Below are 19510 nucleotides of genomic sequence, written 5' to 3'. Positions count from 1 at the left end.
AATGCCTTGTGCCATACACGATGAAAGGGCTTCGCTATATCCAGGCTTACTGCCAGGCCTTCCCCTTTGCTTTCGATAGCGACCGCCCATCAATGTCTTAGGTATACCAGAAGATCACCTGCCGATCGACCATGGTGAAAGCCGTACTGTCGGTCGTTGATCAACTGGTGACCCACTAGGTATACCAAGAGCTGGTGGCTAATTTATGCTCTCCATGATTTTGGAGAGCAGGGAGGTAATAGCTATAGGCCTGTAGTTTACCGGATCCGCTATGCATACTTACCACGCCTAAAGTTGCCAAGCCTGCAAAATCTTGAAAGCCTGTGAGCTGAAAACTTAAGGTAAGGCCATAGGGCGAAGTAGGGAAGCATGTTTCATAATAAGCTGAAAGACAAGTGGAGATTGGCCAGAATCAGGATTATTAGTGTGACCTATATCTCACGGAAGGTATAAAGTTCAAAATCTTAATATAAATAACAAACTTTCCAAAGGAATCACAGGAGCTATGCCGACCTTTAACGAAGGTGTACGCACATTTTTTGAAGGTACCCATGTCGTATCGTAGTACCCATATCGTACCTTTGTAGTGCGTGGAAGAAAGTTCCATGAAAACTGCTCTGTGGAGGAACGCCACTCATCCAGACGTTGGGGGTGATATCATAATATATGACGTTTGTACAGAGAAGACAACATAATCATGGTGTTGACATTCACTATTTCTAGTCAATAATATTAAGTATTTTCTTTTTCTTCACTTGATATCTTGCTCGTATTGTTACTCATAATGAACGAAATACCTATGTTTAATACAAAACCTATGTATTACTGTAACCAAATTAAGATTTCATTCATTTTTCACTCGCTTCGTAATATTATTAATGAGTAATCGAACTTTATTCATAATATTCTGATTAATCAAATTGCCTTCAAAGTAAAGGCATTTATCATCACTCAAACTGCACAACTGTACTATTGTTTAAGTGAATCCGAATTACGTTCAATATATCCGATGGATACATGACTATTGAATACATTTCATTATTCTGGGAATCTTGGTTATGGGATACAAGGCCAAAGTGTTGAAAATATATTTTCATCTCAATACCGGTGCAAATATTCAGCTTACTGCGTTCAAAGATCACATACATACATAGATGTATAGATACTAGATAATACACAGAGGAGGAATTATAAACAAGTGTAGGAAAACGAATAAAAAAATAAACAATTTATTTTGCCCTTACTACCTGTACCTATATCACGTAATATATCATTAATCATAAATTAGTTCGGAAATAGGGATGCTGTGGAACATCTTGTTGACGACACTGACGACACCCTTAACAAAGTCAGCAATGATGGGAGAACCGACCTCTAAGATGATTTCGTTTCCACTCTGTGCAATGACCTCCTTAGCCGCGGAAGCTGCAACAAATTATGTTTGATATTACGATGCATATTTCATTAAAAAATGTCTCTGTCGTAATTCTTACGACTCCATAGCTGAATATCCAAGCGATCGGACAGTCTTGGACTAGATTAGGATTATTTTAAAGTAACAATGACAGTAAAATATTGCATGCTTTATTTTATTAAAAAGAGCGCAGAATAGAATGCTGGGAGAGTTTTTTGTGACGTTTCTTCTCTATAGAGCGCCATTTGTTTCCCAAGCTGTTGTAGTGTTTGAACTGACTTCAAATAGAATTCTAAAGGAATCAATATCGCAAGTAATAAAGTCATATACACGAATTGATTTTTATTTTATCATGTCAAATGTCCATGCCGCACCAACTCCCGAGACAATTGGAAACTGTACCTACTCTCGAAATTGTTGACGAATAAGTCTACCTTGGACAAACAAACCAGTTATGCAGGTCCAATTTCGCGAAAGAGGTCACTCGTCGAATCCAACTCGGATGGGCAGGGTTTGGAAAGCTCCGCAAAATCGCCTCGTCCCAAATATCACAGTAACTGAAGACGAAGGTTTTCAACTAGTGTGTGTTGCCAGTGATGACATACACTACGCAATACACACGACGTGGTTGCTAACTATGGGAATGATGAGAAAGCTCATTGTCACTCAGAGGGAAATGGATAGGGAGTTTCTCTGCAAGGTCAAATCAGAAATAAGGAGATCCGTAGGAGAAGCAAAGTCACCGAAATAGCCCAGATGATTGCGAAACTGAAGTGGCAGTGGGAAGCGTTGTGACGGATAGGTGGCCGTGGGAGCAGTTAAGTCCTGGAATCATAACCACGTACCGGAAGACGAAGTGTTGGTACCTCACAAGATGGACTGACGATCTGGTCAGGATCGCCGGAGTACATTGCATGAGGGCAGTGCATGACCAATCGTCATGGAGATCTTTGGGGGAGGCCTTTGTCTAGCAGTCGACGTCTTCTGGCTGTTGATGACACTATTATGTAGATTAGGTACTTAATAAATTTTAAGTGTTTCCGAGAGAAGTTGGGGCATCTCCCTCTTGGACCTCTTGGTAGAAGGCTGTCCGCTCCCTACCAACGGATGAAACCTAGTATCAAGTTGTTCAAAACTTCCTCGCATAATTCGAAAAACTGAACACCTGTCGTAGTTCAGTACTCGTTACCGATAAAGGCATAAAGGTTACGAGCGCAATTGCAGTGCATTTTTTGGGCTTTTCAAGAATCCTGAGCGGCGATACTTGATTTCCAGATCCTCTTCGGACTAAGTATGTTTGGGAAATTTGATTTGAAATAAAAATAATTATTCAATTTGTCGATAGATAGATAAAGGATATGAATATTACTTCCTGCACTGGGATGATTATAATAAATTTTTTGACCAAATATGCAGTAACAGTTTTGATCTCTGTAGCTTTTTGTACAATGGTTCGTTCGTTTAATCGCTTGAGAGTTGATTAATAACGTGAGAATCACGAATCTTAATGAAATTGTTTTTAAAAGGGGTCAAATGCTTGTAACTAATACTGAAATAAATTATTAACTAAATTAATATACGCGTAAAATATTGTCTAAATTGAAAGCTAAAACTAAAAATAATATAGATTCCCCATAATAACAGTCAATAAAAATTCTAATCAACGTAAAAATTATACTGAACACTGCTATAAACTTCAGGTTCCCGTGAAAAACAACGGCACAAAAAGATATGAAAATTTTAATTTTAATATTAAGATGTGAAATAAATAAAATATATATAAATAATAATACTTACCAAGAACATCGTTACCACCGAAAAGGTTATCGAATACAACTACGCTCTTATCTTTCAGTTCATAGCCCTGTTTATAGTCCTTGATATTCCAGTATTTAACACCATCCTTTTCAATTTCGTTCAAGTCAGCTTCAACACTTATCTCAGCTTTATCTAAAAATCATTTACAAGTGTAAAATGTTTGTGAAACACACCAACATAAAATTAATTGCAGCATTGCATTAAGTATAAACTATTATTTTAGTAGCTTATTTTTTATGGAAGAGGACGACATATTTTTATGGTGGAGGATATTTTTTCCACTAGTGTCGGCTCTTTCAAAAAGCTGGTCATGGATGATCTTAAGAAGAATATCACTGTATTATAATAAACCCGTAGAATTATTTGAATATAGATGGTAAATGTGTGTGTGCGTGTGGTATCGCACCAGTATAGCACTACCCCATCTCTTGCCGTGGGTGTCGCAAGAGGCGACTAAGGGATACAAACAACGGAGGATAGGCAGCAGCATCTTTTGCTAAGAACACACTACTTACTGCGATCGCCAACCCGCCTGCAAATTGCCTGCGTGGTGATTATGGCAAAAAAAAACCCAAAAATGTACATGTTACTTTTGTAATTAATTATTAATATGCACTTCTTGTCAGCCATATCACATCCACCTGTATAATTATTTACGACTCATAGTTGCTTATATAATATTTAAATAAGTATGTTAGTATGGTTAATACATATTATAATAGATAATATACAGAAACAAACAAAGATATACTGGAACAATGAACCTAAAACTAAAAACCTTAAAAAATATAATATCGTCGGTTTACTCAATTTTAAAAATCTTTAAGTACAGTTAATAACTGTTTGAACATCGCCTTGACGAGCTCTATAAAATGCAAAAACTCACGAATTTCTGTTTGTTCTAATTTGGAAGTTATTACGTATGTATAAAGTTGATAATTACCAGGAGGCTCCTTTGCACAGGATGCCGGCTAGATTATGGGTACCACAACGGCGCCTATTTCTGCCGTGAAGCAGTAATAAGTAAAGCATTACTGTGTTTCGGTCTGAAGGGCGCCGTAGCTAGTGAAATTACTGGGCAAATGAGACTTAATATCTTGTCTCAAGGTGACAGGCGCAGTTGTAGTGCCGCTCAGAATTTTTGGGGGTTTCAAGAATCCTAAGCGGCACTGCATTGTAATGGGCAGGGCGTATCAATTACCATCAGCTGAACGTCCAGCTCGTCTTGTCCCTTATTTTCATTAAAAAAAAATTATAATTTTGGTACTATTGGTTCTATTAAAATCATTAAATAACTTTGTAAACTTTAAAAAAAATCAAAGTAGTGAAATAATGAACAATTGCGTTTTAACAAAACTCGTTTATGTTATTTAGTGTTTTTTTTTTAAATATGACCTACGAAAATCACTTTAGAACTAAAATTTGTTAAAAGTCATTAACTGCGCTTAATCACTTATTATAAACAATAATATTGTACAACAATTTTAATTTATTCTATCAAATCCAGAGATAGCAATCAAATTAAACATAGTTTGTCAAAAAATATTTATCTTTTTTTATGATTGATCATTGCTCCTTTAATAAAGTAAATTCAATTTCATATCATATGTTTCAATTTAAAAAAAAAGTATTTTTATCCGTGTTTTAATGAGAAACTACAATAACCTTAGTATACAAAGGTAAATTTCCCCACTATATACAAGACTATAATAGCTCAGATGGATCTTGGATTTGAAAAATGATCACAAAATCGTTCTCAGCACCCTCTAGAACCTCGGATACAATACCCATAATGTAGTTATCATACTTTTGAGCGGCGGCCATCTTGGATTTGAAAACTGATCACAAAATATTTCTCTGCACCCTCGAGAACCTCGGGTACGATATCCATATTGCTGAAATCATAATTTTGTGCGGCGGCCATCTTGGATTTGAAAAATGATCACCAAATCGTTCTCTGCACCCTCGAGAACCTCGGGTACGATATCCAAATTGCTGAAATCATAATTTTGTGCGGCGGCCATCTTGGATTTGAAAAATGATCACAAAATCGTTCTCAGCACCATCGAGAACCTCGGATACGATACCCATAATGTAGTTATGATACTTTTGAGCGGCGGCCATCTTGGATTTGAAAACTGATCACAAAATCTTTCTCTGCACCCTCGAGAACCTCGGGTACGATATCCATATTGCTGAAATCATAATTTTGTGCGGCGGCCATCTTGGATTTGAAAAATGATCACCAAATCGTTCTCTGCACCCTCGAGAACCTCGGACACGATATCAGCAATATCCATATTGCTGAAATCATAATTTTGTGCGGCGGCCATTGATCATTGGGTAATCCAGAAAACAGAAGACCCCGGTTCGAATCCAGATGTCCTATTAGTTTTTTTGTTGTTCAAGTTTTGTACCATTGTTAAAAATCCGAGCAAGGCTCGGTCGTCCACGTACATATTAATTAATATGTGGTTGACGTAGTGTATGATGTATGATGATGATATGATGATGAACAAATGAGCAAACGGGTCACCTGATGCATGTAGTCACCGCGGCCCATACTGTCAGGTAACATCAGAGCGTTGGCGATCACATAAAGCGTCGAATAACACAAAAGTGGACCCCTATAGCCCAGTGGTTAGTGACCCTGCCTACTGAGCTAACGGCCCTGGGTTCGAATCCCGGTAGGTTATTAAATTAATTAGTTATATGATGAATATAAATGTTTATTTCCCAGTCATGGATGTTTATGTGTATTTAAGTATGTTTAAATAGATATATCGAATTTAATATATCGTTGTCTTACACCCATAGTACAGGCTGTTCCTAGTTTGGGGCAAGATAATTTATGTGAGAGTGTGTCAACATAAAAAATAAAAAAAAGCTTTGGCAATAACATAAGCCGTCGAAAAACATTCATTTCGATAGGAGATGGAAGAAGTGCAGTGGGAGTCAATGGGTTTGTCTAATAGGGCACTGATGCTTAAATAATTTGACCATTTAATAAATCATAATGGAAAATAAGCATAGGTGTGAAAACATTAGGCACTTAGGGCACAGTTTCAAGAGGAGACCACCACAAGCATTAAGAATTACTCAATAGTGTGCAGGTTTTATTATTGTTTTTTATAAATGATTCATATGAATTAATTAATCTATTCATATGAATACGAAAAGATTAATAATAATGTAACTAATAATTTTTTTTATTACTTTATATGGCAATGCAACGTTTGCTGGGTCAGCTAGTAATAAATATAATAAGGGCTACTCTTTTGGTTAAGAAAACAAAACATAATATTATTAATTCTTTCATTTATTAAATAAAACAAATGTTGTGAGTTTTCTTAAGTGTAAATTCCGCTAAGATTTGTCTTCAATCACAATTGGATATTTATGGATTTGCATAAAATAACTCCTAATTCAATATATGTCTTAATAAATATGTAATTACAAAGATAATGCAGATAATACTTACTTATAGTAACATGTATTGGCCCTCTACCCTCCAAAGGAAGGATCAAAAGTTGACCCTTTATCTCGTAGCTGCCTTCAAGCTGAGCTGAGCACAATATTTTCAAGAATATTTTAGACTTGGATTTATCATATCTGTAATTAAACAAAAATACAATTAATACTTGTATGAATTATTATCGGCTGTTCCCGATATGCTATCTACAGATAAAGATAAAACAGTACCTTCTACTGTCAGTAATTAGACGTCCTATATATATATAATCTGGATATATATAATATAGCTATAATCTGGAGCTGTCCCAATATACCCTATAAGTCATTCTTATCGGCTTAAATTTGGGACGCGTGAATTGAAATTTCCATAAATACTTCAATCGCTGGTAAGCTATGCGTCGTTTCATTGACAGACAGCGTGTACGGATAAGGTGAGTTACCGTCGGTGAGTTTATTGGGACAGAAAAGTCAACGATAGTTACGATTTTTATCTCAAGTAAGAGATAGACTGAATATTGTGAACTGCCGTAAACCGATGTCATAGTTTAATAAAACCTTGTCTTTTGACTTTTGATATTCATTTTAAAAAACCAAAAAAATACTTAGTTTGGTGCCCACGTAAGTAATATTGACAATCTACTCTGTTAATAATCCTAAGCACTTTAAATATTACCTATCCTTATATACAAAAGAGAAGATAAGCAATATGATTCCTGATGGATTATTTTTTTGATAGGATGTATCAGCGCAACACCAGAGATATAACAGGAGCGTTGACGGCCTTTTGAAGCAACCCTTATCGTATTTTTCGGAGAACACCTTACAAGAAATTACATTTCAACGGTCCGTAGTACATGGTAAAAATTTCTTTGAAATTTACACAAATTCTGGGGATGATGATAATTACATTTGTGGCGTGAGGTGTGAAAGTGGAATTAATTGGGCGGCAGGAATCAGTTTTAATAGCTCTTTGGAACAATTCCCGTGTAATATATTATATTCTTGATAATTTTATGTATGTACAAAGGCACATAAGTGAATTTGCTAGAAACTGTCATAACCATAATGTTAACGCCAGGAACAAACATAAACTTTTAATGCCTACTACTCGTCTAAGTCTAGCTACTAAGTCTTTTGTGGGGCGTTGTATGTGCTTTTACAACAAGCTCCCAGATAATGTTCAAAACAAATGTATTACGAATTCTTACAAAAAACGTTTGTGTGGTAAAGGTTACTATAACATAAATGACTTTCTTTCTGATACCACTGGTTGGGAAATGAGCAACCGCCCACAGGCTATTAAATAATAAATTTTATTGTACGATTATACATTGTAACCATATTTTTATATAAAAAAGAAAACCCGCACAGTTTGTTACGTCTGTTCTTCTCAGGTCTGAGGCATACCTTTTGGAATGGGTGGTAGTTTTTGACTTTCAATAAGTGATTTTATAATATCCTATTTTGAACAAAAATATTTTAAATTGAATTGAATTGAATATGAATTTGATAGCTGCGGAAGAAGACACACGACGAAGTGTCCTCTCTACACATCGCCATGTCTTCACACAAACCGCGACTATTCCGGCAGGCTCTCATGAGAAGGTTACTATGTACTAGGTCACGGTGTACGACTCGATCGTTTTCTAGAGGTTGTCAGTTTTAAGACTGAGTCAAAGTCGACTACTTTCGGAGGTCACCAAAGGTACACGGAAATACTGCATCACAATGTTATTTAACTACGGAAAACTTCTCAAGCTCTATAGAGAAATTTTAAGCCAACTAGAACAATGACAAAAGAATGGGTGCTGCTATAATTAAGGATGTACAAATCTCATAATAATAAATATCACCTTAAAAAAATTAAATAATTTTAATAAATTAATGTTTCCGTCTAAGCCTGGAAGGTAATCCTAATTTTAATGGAGTTTATTAAGAAACAGCAGTAGATATGTTAATACATTTTAATTTATTATAACTAAGACAGCTAATCTCATATTTTTTTAAATAATTTATTAGCTCTGAGACCAAATTCATTTGAGAATTTTAAAACTAAATTTCGAAATTGATTCAAACCCTTGGCTTTTATACCCTTTTCACAGTCGGTAGCAAAAAAAACTACACGATTTTATGTGTTCATAAACAAAAACTTAACTTGCTTATGTGTCTAGTTATAATTACTGTATAGTAATCATCAATTAATGCCGCTTAAGCCATTACGTAAGGCTCTAATGAAAAAATAATTTAAAAGAGGAAAATGCAAGTCTGTGGTTTTTCGCGGCCGACTATATTGCTACTTGCGATAGATGGTTGAAAAAATCTGAGGCAATATAAAAATCGTTTCACTTTAGTTAGTCAATTTATGATTTAGGCATGTTGTAGATTACATTTTATAATAAGCTGTATCCGTGAAGCTGTTAATAATCTACCTCTATAATCTCTAGTGTAATGATTTTAATTAGGATATCATCCCTACCATTTGGATGAGTGGTGGTCCTCCGCAGTGCGCTTTTCAAGTAGCTTTCTTTCACGTACTACAAAGCTGTGGAATGAGCTTCCTTGTGCAGTGTTTCCAGCACGATACGATGAGTAGTTTCAAACAAAGCGCGTACACCTTAAAGGTCGGCAACGCTCCTGGGATTCCTCCGGTGTTACAATGTGGGCGGCGGTGATCACTCACACCAGGTACGGTCGTTTGTCCTCCTTTTTCCATAAAAAAAAATTAGGAACACATTATTGCGTAGGCCTGTCTGCCTTTTGCTTACTCCCATGGCGAGGTGTAACTGCAGCTACATTACTAAATCCTGCAGAAGTTATAACGACTTGTTAAATGAAGAAGATATATTGTCTATATCTAGCACTAAATTAAAAATATCCTTATCTAATCAGTTCTTCCAGTGTAAGTAATTGTAGTCAAGATAGTTTTAAAGCGTAATATTAAATCGTAAAAATTTAAGTAGCCATCATTAATTTTAATTATTTCCTAAATTATGATTGTAAGCTAGCTGTAAGTTTCGCGTATTGATCCTGATTTCAATCCTGGCGCTGGTCACAAAGATTAAGATTTCTCGAAGATATGCGATTACGAATTTGCGGGTAGTACCTAAGTATATAATCATCATACTTAGCCTGTCACATGATCCACTGCATACTAATTTTCATTAAGATCGTGCAAGTAGTTCTTGGGTTATATAAGGACATACCAACTGACAAATGAAAAATGTCAAAAACACATAAAGATTTCACATTTCTCAAAAATAATAATAACAGACAGAGTCTACAAATTTATTTAGTAGTATAGAGATATGATTAAATGTGTACGTTCCTTTTGAAATATATCATTCGTACCGTATGGGTATCTATACAGAATGTGTTTGCCTAGTTTGAGGTAAGATAATTTCCTCTCAAATCATTCCTTCATTCATCATCAGCCGGAAGATGTCCACTGCTGGACGAAGGCCATCCTCTCAAATGGACGATTGAAATTTCAAACTCCTGAGTGGCATTGCGTTATCGTAAGTAGGGTATTCTTATAGGCGAACGTCCTGCTTGCAGAAAAGCTGCTTTAAGAAAAGACATTCTTGGCATACAAAACAACAAATAGCAATAACATCGAATAATACTTACTTAACTTTCTTCGGGATGCAACTTTTCAATCCAGAAAGTGTATAATCTGTTAGAATAAGTTTCAAATTCGGTGAACTGGCGTCAGACATCTTAATGAAAAGTGGATCTACGGGCTCGATTCCGAGTTCTGGTATACCATCACCAAATCTTGGTATCAGAATAGCAGCAGATTCTTTGACGCATTTTGAATCGCCTGACTTACATTTATTCACAAATGACGCTGAAAATTGCAATGCAAAAATTTTTAAATTTGGTTTTGATGCCGGTTCATGAAACCGGAACTTAGTTCAGAAATATACACACCAAAACCCATAGACTTTATTTTTTATTATTTATGACAATAAAGGATAAGACGAGCTGGACGCTCAGCTGATGTACATTGATACGCCCTGCCCATTAAAATACAGTGCCGCTCAGGATTCTTGAAAAACCCTAAAATTCTGAACAGCACTACTCAATTGCGCTCATCTCCTTGAGACGTAAGACTTTATATTAGTTAAACGTATCGTGCTTTCTCAGTAGCTTTTAAAAATTGTGTCGATGTGAAATATAAATGTTGTGAAATGAATATTCAAACTTCTATTTTAAATAAACCAAAAATCATTACAATACAAGTATAAAATCAATAGCTCACTGTACATTAACAGACGGATAGAAAGACGGATACACGAGTGATCCCATAATAGTTCCAGATATAGGTGATGATTGTGGTTTTTCTTATAATTATTAATTTGATTTCAGCCACCCCAAGATCATTGGAAACGATTTAGACCACAGTTTGGGTAACTGTGGTAATTATTCATAGGAACATAAGTGAATTTGCTAGAAACTGTCATAACAATAATGTTAACACCAGGAACAGACATAAGCAATAATAGGACCCAGGTTATAAGTAGCGCGATAGCTCTCTTCTGCAGCACAAAGAAGGCATTAATATCGGCAACAAATCAAATTAAATCAAAACAGTTTATTTAAAGTAGGTATTCCAAAATACACTTTTTCACGTCAATTTACATTACAAATAATAATTTATACGTCATCATTAGAATATGTAAATAAAATATAGCAATGTTATTCATTTTAAATTAAATCAAAATTTATACAATATAGGTACAAACTGTACAATCATTAATGTCAAAGAAATATCTTCAATAAAATGTACAATTATAATTTCTAATTCAATATAGAATACCAACACTTAACTGTCACATTTATATAAATAAATGGATATGGAATTCATGAATGAATAAAAAAATTGCTATACGGTCCATTGCTTGTTGTAGCACCAAAGGAATCAAAAAAGCTTTGCTGACCTTACATATTATTATTATGAATTTGAAAATAGAAGATTCTAGAATGTTCCAGGTGAGGCGAGAACCGGAGTGAGAGTAATTTTTTTTTCATTATTTATTTATACTTTCAATCATCTTGATATTTGTATTAAGTACAACAACGATGCTTTTTAGTTGTAATTATGATTTAGCCAGCATCTTGTTCACGAAGGTTCGATAAGTTTTAAGTCACATTAAATTTGTAAGCATCTTCAACTTAATGAATTATGAAACTATAATTTTTAATAATGAAATATTTGAGTATATAAAATAAAAATATAAATACAAATACATACCTGAGTATACACCAGCGAAACACGTAGTTATAAAAACTAAGTATTTTAATTTGTACATGATATTACAGATTTCAAATACCTTGATCTATCCACACTAAGGGAGCTAGAGTAAAAAAGCAAAACACTAGTTAGCTCTTTTACGACTTCGTATTTAATAACTAACGAACCTTCTCGCGTCCTTTTTATAACCATACAAAACATACTTGTAATGCATTATGCAATAAACACTTGATTAGTTATTATGAAACAATAATTTTATAATTAATAAAGCGTTGACATGTTCCAATCCGCACTCTTAACTACTGATTGTCTTAATTATCTAAACTAACTATAAAAAGGAAACATTTTCGTTTTTTTATGTATGTTTGTAATGTTTTCACACAAAAACTACTAATTTCAAAACTTCTTTCTCCTTTAAAAAGCTGCGTCTTCACTGGGTGAAATAGGCTACAATATTACATTTAAAAAAAATAGGGATCCCTAGTAAAAATTAATAATATAACCCAAGGTGTGAAATAATCAGTCATAAAAAATCTGTCATCGCGTGGGCTGCGGTAACTATTGATGATCGAACAAAAAAATGCTCTACAGTATTATAGAACGTATTAATATCTACATAAAAGTCTACAATACCTTATGTCCAACTACTATAGTTATGCCATTATAACTACTTTATTAAATTTAATAAAGTTCATATAAGTGCCGACCGTAATCAAATCATATTATGCATACCTCTATATTAATCCTTAACCTATTAAATGATATTTTATTAAACACTCTTTCAATACCTGCAAAATTCTTATTCAATTTTTAAAATCAGACATTTCATTTAAAATATATAATGAACTTAAAAAAGAGAAACCAAATAAAATAATGCAAAAATAAAATAATAATGATGTGAAATAAAACTTTTATGTTAACATAAATAAATGTATAATCCAACTTTATTTATTTATTAAGGAAACAAACAGATACATAACTATAGTATGTATCTGTATAAATGAAGTTAAATAAAATATAAAAATAACAATATTGGATATATCCTAGAATAGATATTCAATGAGAACACAAAGGAATACAATTATACAGACATGACAACAGAACGTTAAGATAAGTAAACAATAGAATATTTAGGCGAATACACAATATTATATAAATCAAGACACCGACAGACATACTAGTGGATATAATAATGAATATAGATACAAGGTTTAAGGTAAGGACAGTAATTTTTGTTTTAACTTATTCTTAAATGACCCAGTAGAGGAGTGCAAAAACAGGTCGATATTAATGTGAGAATCCAATGAAGAACAGAACACATTGTGTGAAGAGGCGCGCGAAACCCAACATTGGTTCTAGGAGTCGGTAGGTTGAAAGTTCTTTGCGTGCTAAAGACCTGACAGGAATATTGAATGGCAAAAGCTTGAAAAGTTCGGTACAAGTTCGTTCATTCACACATATTTTTCTTAAGGTGACACAGTCTATCAAGTGACGTTTTTGGCTTAGTGTAAGTAAATTGTATATTTTTAAAAGCCCTACCACCTTTCATACGATAGTTTAACATACGCAAGAATTTCTTTTGTACAGCTCCAGTTGAGTGACATATCTATATATGTCACTCAACTGGAGGGGACATAATGGGGATTCCAGATTGGACAGGCATATTCCAACTGAGACTGAACAAGCGTTATATAGAGGTAAATATATGTGGCTTTATATGGGAAAGGTCTGCTGACACGCGTTATGTAACCTAACATGCGGTAAGCTTTATTAATAATTATGCCCACATGCTTGTCTAAGGTTAGTTTAGGGCCAAGAAGGAGCCCAAGATGCCTGACAGAGTGAACATATTGACACGGGAGTGCGTCAGGGATTGGAAATAATACTCCGCTTATAGGAACGAGTCTTTATTTGCGTTCACTTTTTCTGAACTTGTACTTGCCGGTCTGCCGCTGTTCCTTTTGTGGGCGGCAGTACCTTCAACGCGTCACACTGCACCGAACACTAGGTCTCTTTTATCTTCTTCTTCTTGGAACACTTCCACTTTTCACTACTTCTTCTTTTCTTCTTCTTCTTCTTTACACTTTCGAGTCAGATCTAGAACTGCCGTAGGGCACGCTTAGTACAGCTTATATACCCCCGGATCTGTTCCATTTTCAAAATGATTCCCCCATTCCATCTTTAAATTTAAATTGTACTAGAAAATTCTTTTAATTATTTTTATCCTGCTTACACATTTTCCATCCCTCTTTTTCTGTTCGATTTGATCCTGAACTTACAGAAATTTCCATTAACTTTACAAAACCCAAAAAATTCCATACACTGGTAGGTGTATCGAACCCGGGTCTACAGCGTCTAAAGTATACACTTTTCCGCTGAGCTACGAATATTGATGACGGAGCTGTTGAAATTAACAATGTCTTGAAGTTTGACAACTCTCGTCATATACTTCAAAGCGTTGCTACGCAACAATATTCAAGGGCATGGTCTCCAAGGGTGAAGTTGGGCGTGATTATATTATGGGTAATTCTGGTGAAGATGACAATATGCTGACACTTATTGTAATTTAGAAATAATTTGTTACTTTTGCTATAGTCGTCGAGCCTATCAAGATCTTCTTGTATCATTGACACATCAGAAAGTGTAAATATCTTTTTATATAACTTTAGATCATCTGCATAAAGTAAATAATTGTAAAGGAAGAGAAGGAAGTATGTCGTAGTTCGATATGTCGTTAATAAATAAGGAGAACAGCAACGGCCCAAGGATTGAGCCCTGGGGGACACCGGATGTTACTAATACTTGAGATGAAGTAGACCCATTTATAATCACCAATTGAACATGATTATATAGGTAAGCTGTAAACCATCGCAAAAGATTTCCTTTAATACCATTAAAAAACAACTTTGTCAAATGCCTTCCGTATAGATTGTGTCTATCTGATGTTTACTATCTAAACCGGAAACATACTTGGTAAAAACAAGGAGAGTAGGTAGAGTAGATTTTCCCGTTGCAAAGTCATGCTGTTGGTCTATAATAACATGCTTTAGGCAGGAATTAATGGTTCGGTGCACTAATCAGAAGGCTTATTTTTTTCGACACCAACAAATATCGTTAATGTATACAAAACTGATCAAAGTATATACTAAAACCTATCTCGAGAATCACGCTATCCATTAGTGAAATCAACATGGCAATCGGTGCAGTAGTTTTTAAGTTTATCGCGGACTTTGATTTTTTTTTAAATATGTAGTGATTATATCTCTGAACAGACAATAATATTTAGTATCTAATTTGTTATACCGTGTGATGTTATGATAATACTCTTATTTTTATAGTGATGTTTCTCTAGATATTGATTACAAGGTGAACAATACACTCTCAAAGGTAAACGATTGGTATGTGACGAATAATCTTCTTTTAAATAATAACAATGATCGCATGAGGTTGGCAAATCACACTGAGCCGCGATTCAATGTCAAAGTTTACTAGGTATCGCGAACATTTCACTTATATTTTGTGATCAGACATGCGAATATAAGTGGCAGTGTTGCCTTTTGAATATTAATATTTTATTTAAAAATATGTAGCACTTATAAAGTGATTGCAGTGAATTTGTCTGAAAGATTGAATTGAATTAATCTCTCTTCAATTTTTCTAATAAGTTCAATTTTTTATAATAAGTACAATTTATTTTATTTGACGTGTTTATATTTTATTCTACACAGACCTTTCTTTCAAAAATAGTTGAAGAACAATAATAGAATAGTTATATTATATTTTAAAATAAACGTGTATTTTCAATGAAAACAATTGTTTTTATTTATAAGCATTTGTGGTTTTATAATCACGTTTATATGTTATTTATTTTCAAAGACTAACATTTACATGCTTCATAGAAATATTTTGACATATTCATGCAGAAAGACACCCACAAAATTGACGATGAACAGAGATTGCATACTTTAGTGACCGTATTTTCATAACACTTTGATGAATAGGTGTTTAGTATTTAGACTTTATATTTTTATATTGAACTATAGTTAATTTAATCTTTCTTTTTATTAAATAATAATACTTTAGATAATTTATAAAACCATATTCCTTATGAAGCAAAATGTTGAGTAAAGTAGGAAATTAAAGACATAGACATACATTCATATTATGTCGTGCTAATCTATATTTTTTGTTAAATATTCCATCAACGTGGCAATGAAATAAGCTTCTCAGTGATGTATAATAAATGTACATCATAGAAGAAAATCTTATAAAAGATATTGAAGACTACTTGCGCCGACAGAAGCCTTGATCGACGTATAATGTAACTATGCTATATTGGGACAAAATATCTACTGAAATATATTTTACGATATTTTTCAGGTAAAGTAAACACATTTCAACCTATTCCAAAATCAATAAACAGTAAAAATCAGGCAAAGGAAACGACGCTTCAAAGTCCTTCATTAGACGTTATTCGATTTGAATGGACGTTATTTTACGCCGAATTTATATCACCAAATACTACATGTAAATATAATTGTTTAATATAATAAAATTCTAACTATATTTACAATACTACGACTACATAAAATTAAAACTATCATTACGTGGAAACGTACCAAGAATACTGGCAGCATTACCGCGTTGGACGGCAAGGCTGATCCGTTGACCGAAATAGCTGCCAGCACTTGTGTCGCCAGTAGCCTTATTGAGGCGCGAAGATAGTATTTTGAACATTCTCCGTGCCTCTGGGCCCCACGAGCCAAGGTCTCGACACCAAACGGCACAAAATTCTGTTATAAGAATAGCAAATTACCAGATATTGGGTATGAATCCAAAAAAAAAATAACTGCAAACCCACTCACTATGGCGTATGGCCACCCAGCACTACTACATTGGAGCTAAAATTTTGTATCGAGTGGTTTGGAGTCTTCCAATATATCTATTCAAAGAAATACCTACACTAATCGCTTTCATTTCATTATAATTCCAAAGGGAAATAGCACTATCTTATAACAAAATAAAAAAAATCGAATGAGGTCGTATGGATTTCGTTATTAAGTCGATTGTTTTACTCGGTATGCAAGGGGTCAGGTGGATCTTCAACGAATTACGTCACTAACTCTTATTAAAAATTATATGTTTCCTGCAGCAGTCCCTTAATAATAAAATATCTAAATCCTTAATAAAGACTCCCTTCAAGCGAAATACATTTCGAATCGATTTTGTAGAATGCAAATTCAAATATTTTTATTCAAAAATTTCAACATAAAATCGTTTTAATGCTAATTTTTTTTTAGCTTCTTAGTGAAGATTCGCCTAGTATTGTTAATTTGCTCCTAAGAAATGAAGAGTTCCGTTACTTTGTCATGGATCCCATAATTATCTATTATGGGAACTAACCAAACTCTCACCAAACTTCTTTTGAAGTATATCCTTTCCAATCAAAAAAGAATAATCGAAATCGGTTGGCGTGATATTGAGATATTCGTAAATTTGTCGCGCACATACTTATAGCAAAGACCAGCCGTTCACAGAGTACTGGGTCGTCGACAATTCAAGCTGCTCTGCGTTGCACACGGTCAAATGGATCGAGCTGATACTGGTTTGCGCCAGACTAGAGATGACAGCAATACGTGTGGCCGGACCTACGTTTTGTAGAGCGCTAGAATGTGGGCCGGCTTGAAGTATTAGCGTTCTCTATTAATGACGCCCAGCTTCTTCGAAGCCAATTTGGCTTTGCCTCCAGATGGCCACGGCATTGGCAATTGCTGGAGATTTGAGACCCAGTATTCCGATACAAGGCGAGGCTTAAGGGAAGTGTTGTTGTGTGGAAGCGACGAGCGGTGATACGACAAATGGGGGTTTTTTAGTAGTAAACGCGCAAACTTGAGTCATCTGGGGGTTAAATTGGAGGTTCAATTACCCTTTTCTGGGACCTTCTCAAGAGAGGACGCGATAGAAGACACGTGTTTCTCCCGGCACTGGTCAACGATTTCCCGAGAGAGATCTGCATGGCCCGTCTATACGGCATCACCGGTGCTGTCGTTTGCATAGCAATGTATGTTGGAGGTGTCGAACATAATATCATTAATATACAGAAGAAACAGCGTGGAAGATAGCACACAATCTTGGGGCACTCCAGCGTTCACGGGCTTTGAGTTCGAGCAATAATCGTCTGCAATGACCTGTATGCTGCGCCCAGCGAGGAAGCTGGAGGTCCACTTGCATAAGCTCTCGGGAAGCCCAAATGATGGAAGTTTTGAGAGGAGCGCCTTGTGTCATACACGATCCAAGGCCTTCGCTATATTCAGGCTAACTACCATGCCTTCCCCCTTGCTTTCAATAGCCGCCACCCATTTATGTGTTAAGTATACCAGAAGATTGCCTGCGGTCGACCGACCATGGCGTTGATAAACTGGTGATCCTCTAGGTAAACCAAGAGCTGGCGGTTAATTATATTGTTCATGATTTTGGAGAGCAGGGAGGTAATAGCAATAGGCCTGTAGTTTGCCGTATCCGAACTCTCTCCTTGTTTTGGATCGGATGGACAAGGGCTGACTTCAATGAGTCAGTGACTTCGCCTTTTCAATCAGAGTGCCGGAATAAACGCGTTAGCACCGGCGTCAACTCAGGGGCACACGTTCTAAGCACGATTGGAGAAATGCCATCCGGCCCGCTCGACTTCCTGACGTCCAACGAAAACAGAGCTCGCCTAACAGTTTTCTGTCTTAACTGTACTTCAGCTCTGACACCGCGGGATGGTCGGTGGTGTTTTTCCGATGTCGTGAAGAGTCGAGTTGGAGGCAAAAGAGCACACAGTATACGGCTTTCTCTTTTGCCGTATGGGCCAGGGTGTCATTCTTCATCACAGAACGTAGTCAGCAGAAGATTCAATAAGGACGGCGTGTGGTTGTACACATCGTGGAGCCGCGTTGGAAACTTAACCAATTGGGACAGACCATACGTCAATGCAAAATTATGCACAGATCGCCCTGCGTAGTCAGTGACGTGTACGCGACCCAAGCCATTCGGCATTGTGCCCATTGAAGTCACCCAAGACAACGATTTCAGCGGAAGGGATCTGTGCAAGCACGTCGTCAATTGCCGCTTGAACGTTACCCATGAGATGATCCGTTTCTACGTTACCACTATGGGACCTGGGACCAGTAGACACACGCAAAGATGCGGATGCTGTCCTCTAAATCTAGGCGGAGCCAGCGAGTAGACAGGTCCCTTCCCTTACGATAAATTAGTATTTCTAATGAATATCTTAAGTACTGTTATGAGTTTGTTTGTACTGCGCTGTAAGAGCTGTTTGACGATGCTCCTGTGATTCCTCTGGTGTTGTGTAGTAGGCGGCGGTGATCACAACGGCATCTATTTCTGCCGTGAAGCAGTAATGTGTAAGTATTACTGTGTTTCAGTCTGAAGGGCCGTAGCTAGTGAAATAACTGGGCAAATGAGACTTAATATATTATGTCTCAAGGTGACGAGCGCAGTTGTGGTGCCAGAATTTTTGGGGTTTTTCAAGAATCATGACCGGCACT

At 35.6% G+C, this 19510-nt stretch overlaps 1 protein-coding gene across 1 annotated transcript; it reads right to left on the bottom strand.

Annotated features, from left to right (window-relative positions):
* Nucleotides 1-1201: 1201 nt before the first annotated feature.
* On the bottom strand, nucleotides 1202-12107 carry LOC126975259 (uncharacterized). The gene is made up of 5 exons (XM_050823067.1): nucleotides 11961-12107; nucleotides 10334-10553; nucleotides 6714-6844; nucleotides 3212-3364; nucleotides 1202-1425 (listed from the first exon to the last, which is right to left on the bottom strand). Exons 1-5 carry the CDS (start codon nucleotides 12016-12018, stop codon nucleotides 1274-1276), a joined length of 714 nt encoding a protein of 237 aa, XP_050679024.1. The 5' UTR covers nucleotides 12019-12107; the 3' UTR covers nucleotides 1202-1273.
* Between the last annotated feature and the right edge of the window lie 7403 nt (nucleotides 12108-19510).

Source organism: Leptidea sinapis, chromosome 35, assembly GCF_905404315.1.
Source record: "Leptidea sinapis chromosome 35, ilLepSina1.1, whole genome shotgun sequence".
NCBI classification, from domain to species: Eukaryota; Metazoa; Arthropoda; class Insecta; order Lepidoptera; family Pieridae; genus Leptidea; species Leptidea sinapis.
Note: the sequence above shows the minus strand (reverse complement) of the source record. Positions and strands in the feature narration are given on the sequence as shown.

What these genes read in the sequence shown, in the direction of transcription:
- LOC126975259 (XM_050823067.1), bottom strand. Translation starts at nt 12,018, where the DNA reads ATGTACAAATTAAAATACTTAGTTTTTATAACTACGTGTTTCGCTGGT. An exon ending in TGCATCCCGAAGAAAGTTAA is followed by an intron (nt 6,845 to 10,333) that starts GTAAGTATTATT and finishes GTTTAATTACAG; the next exon opens with ATATGATAAATCCAAGTCTA. An exon ending in GCCAATACATGTTACTATAA is followed by an intron (nt 3,365 to 6,713) that starts GTAAGTATTATC and finishes AATGATTTTTAG; the next exon opens with ATAAAGCTGAGATAAGTGTT.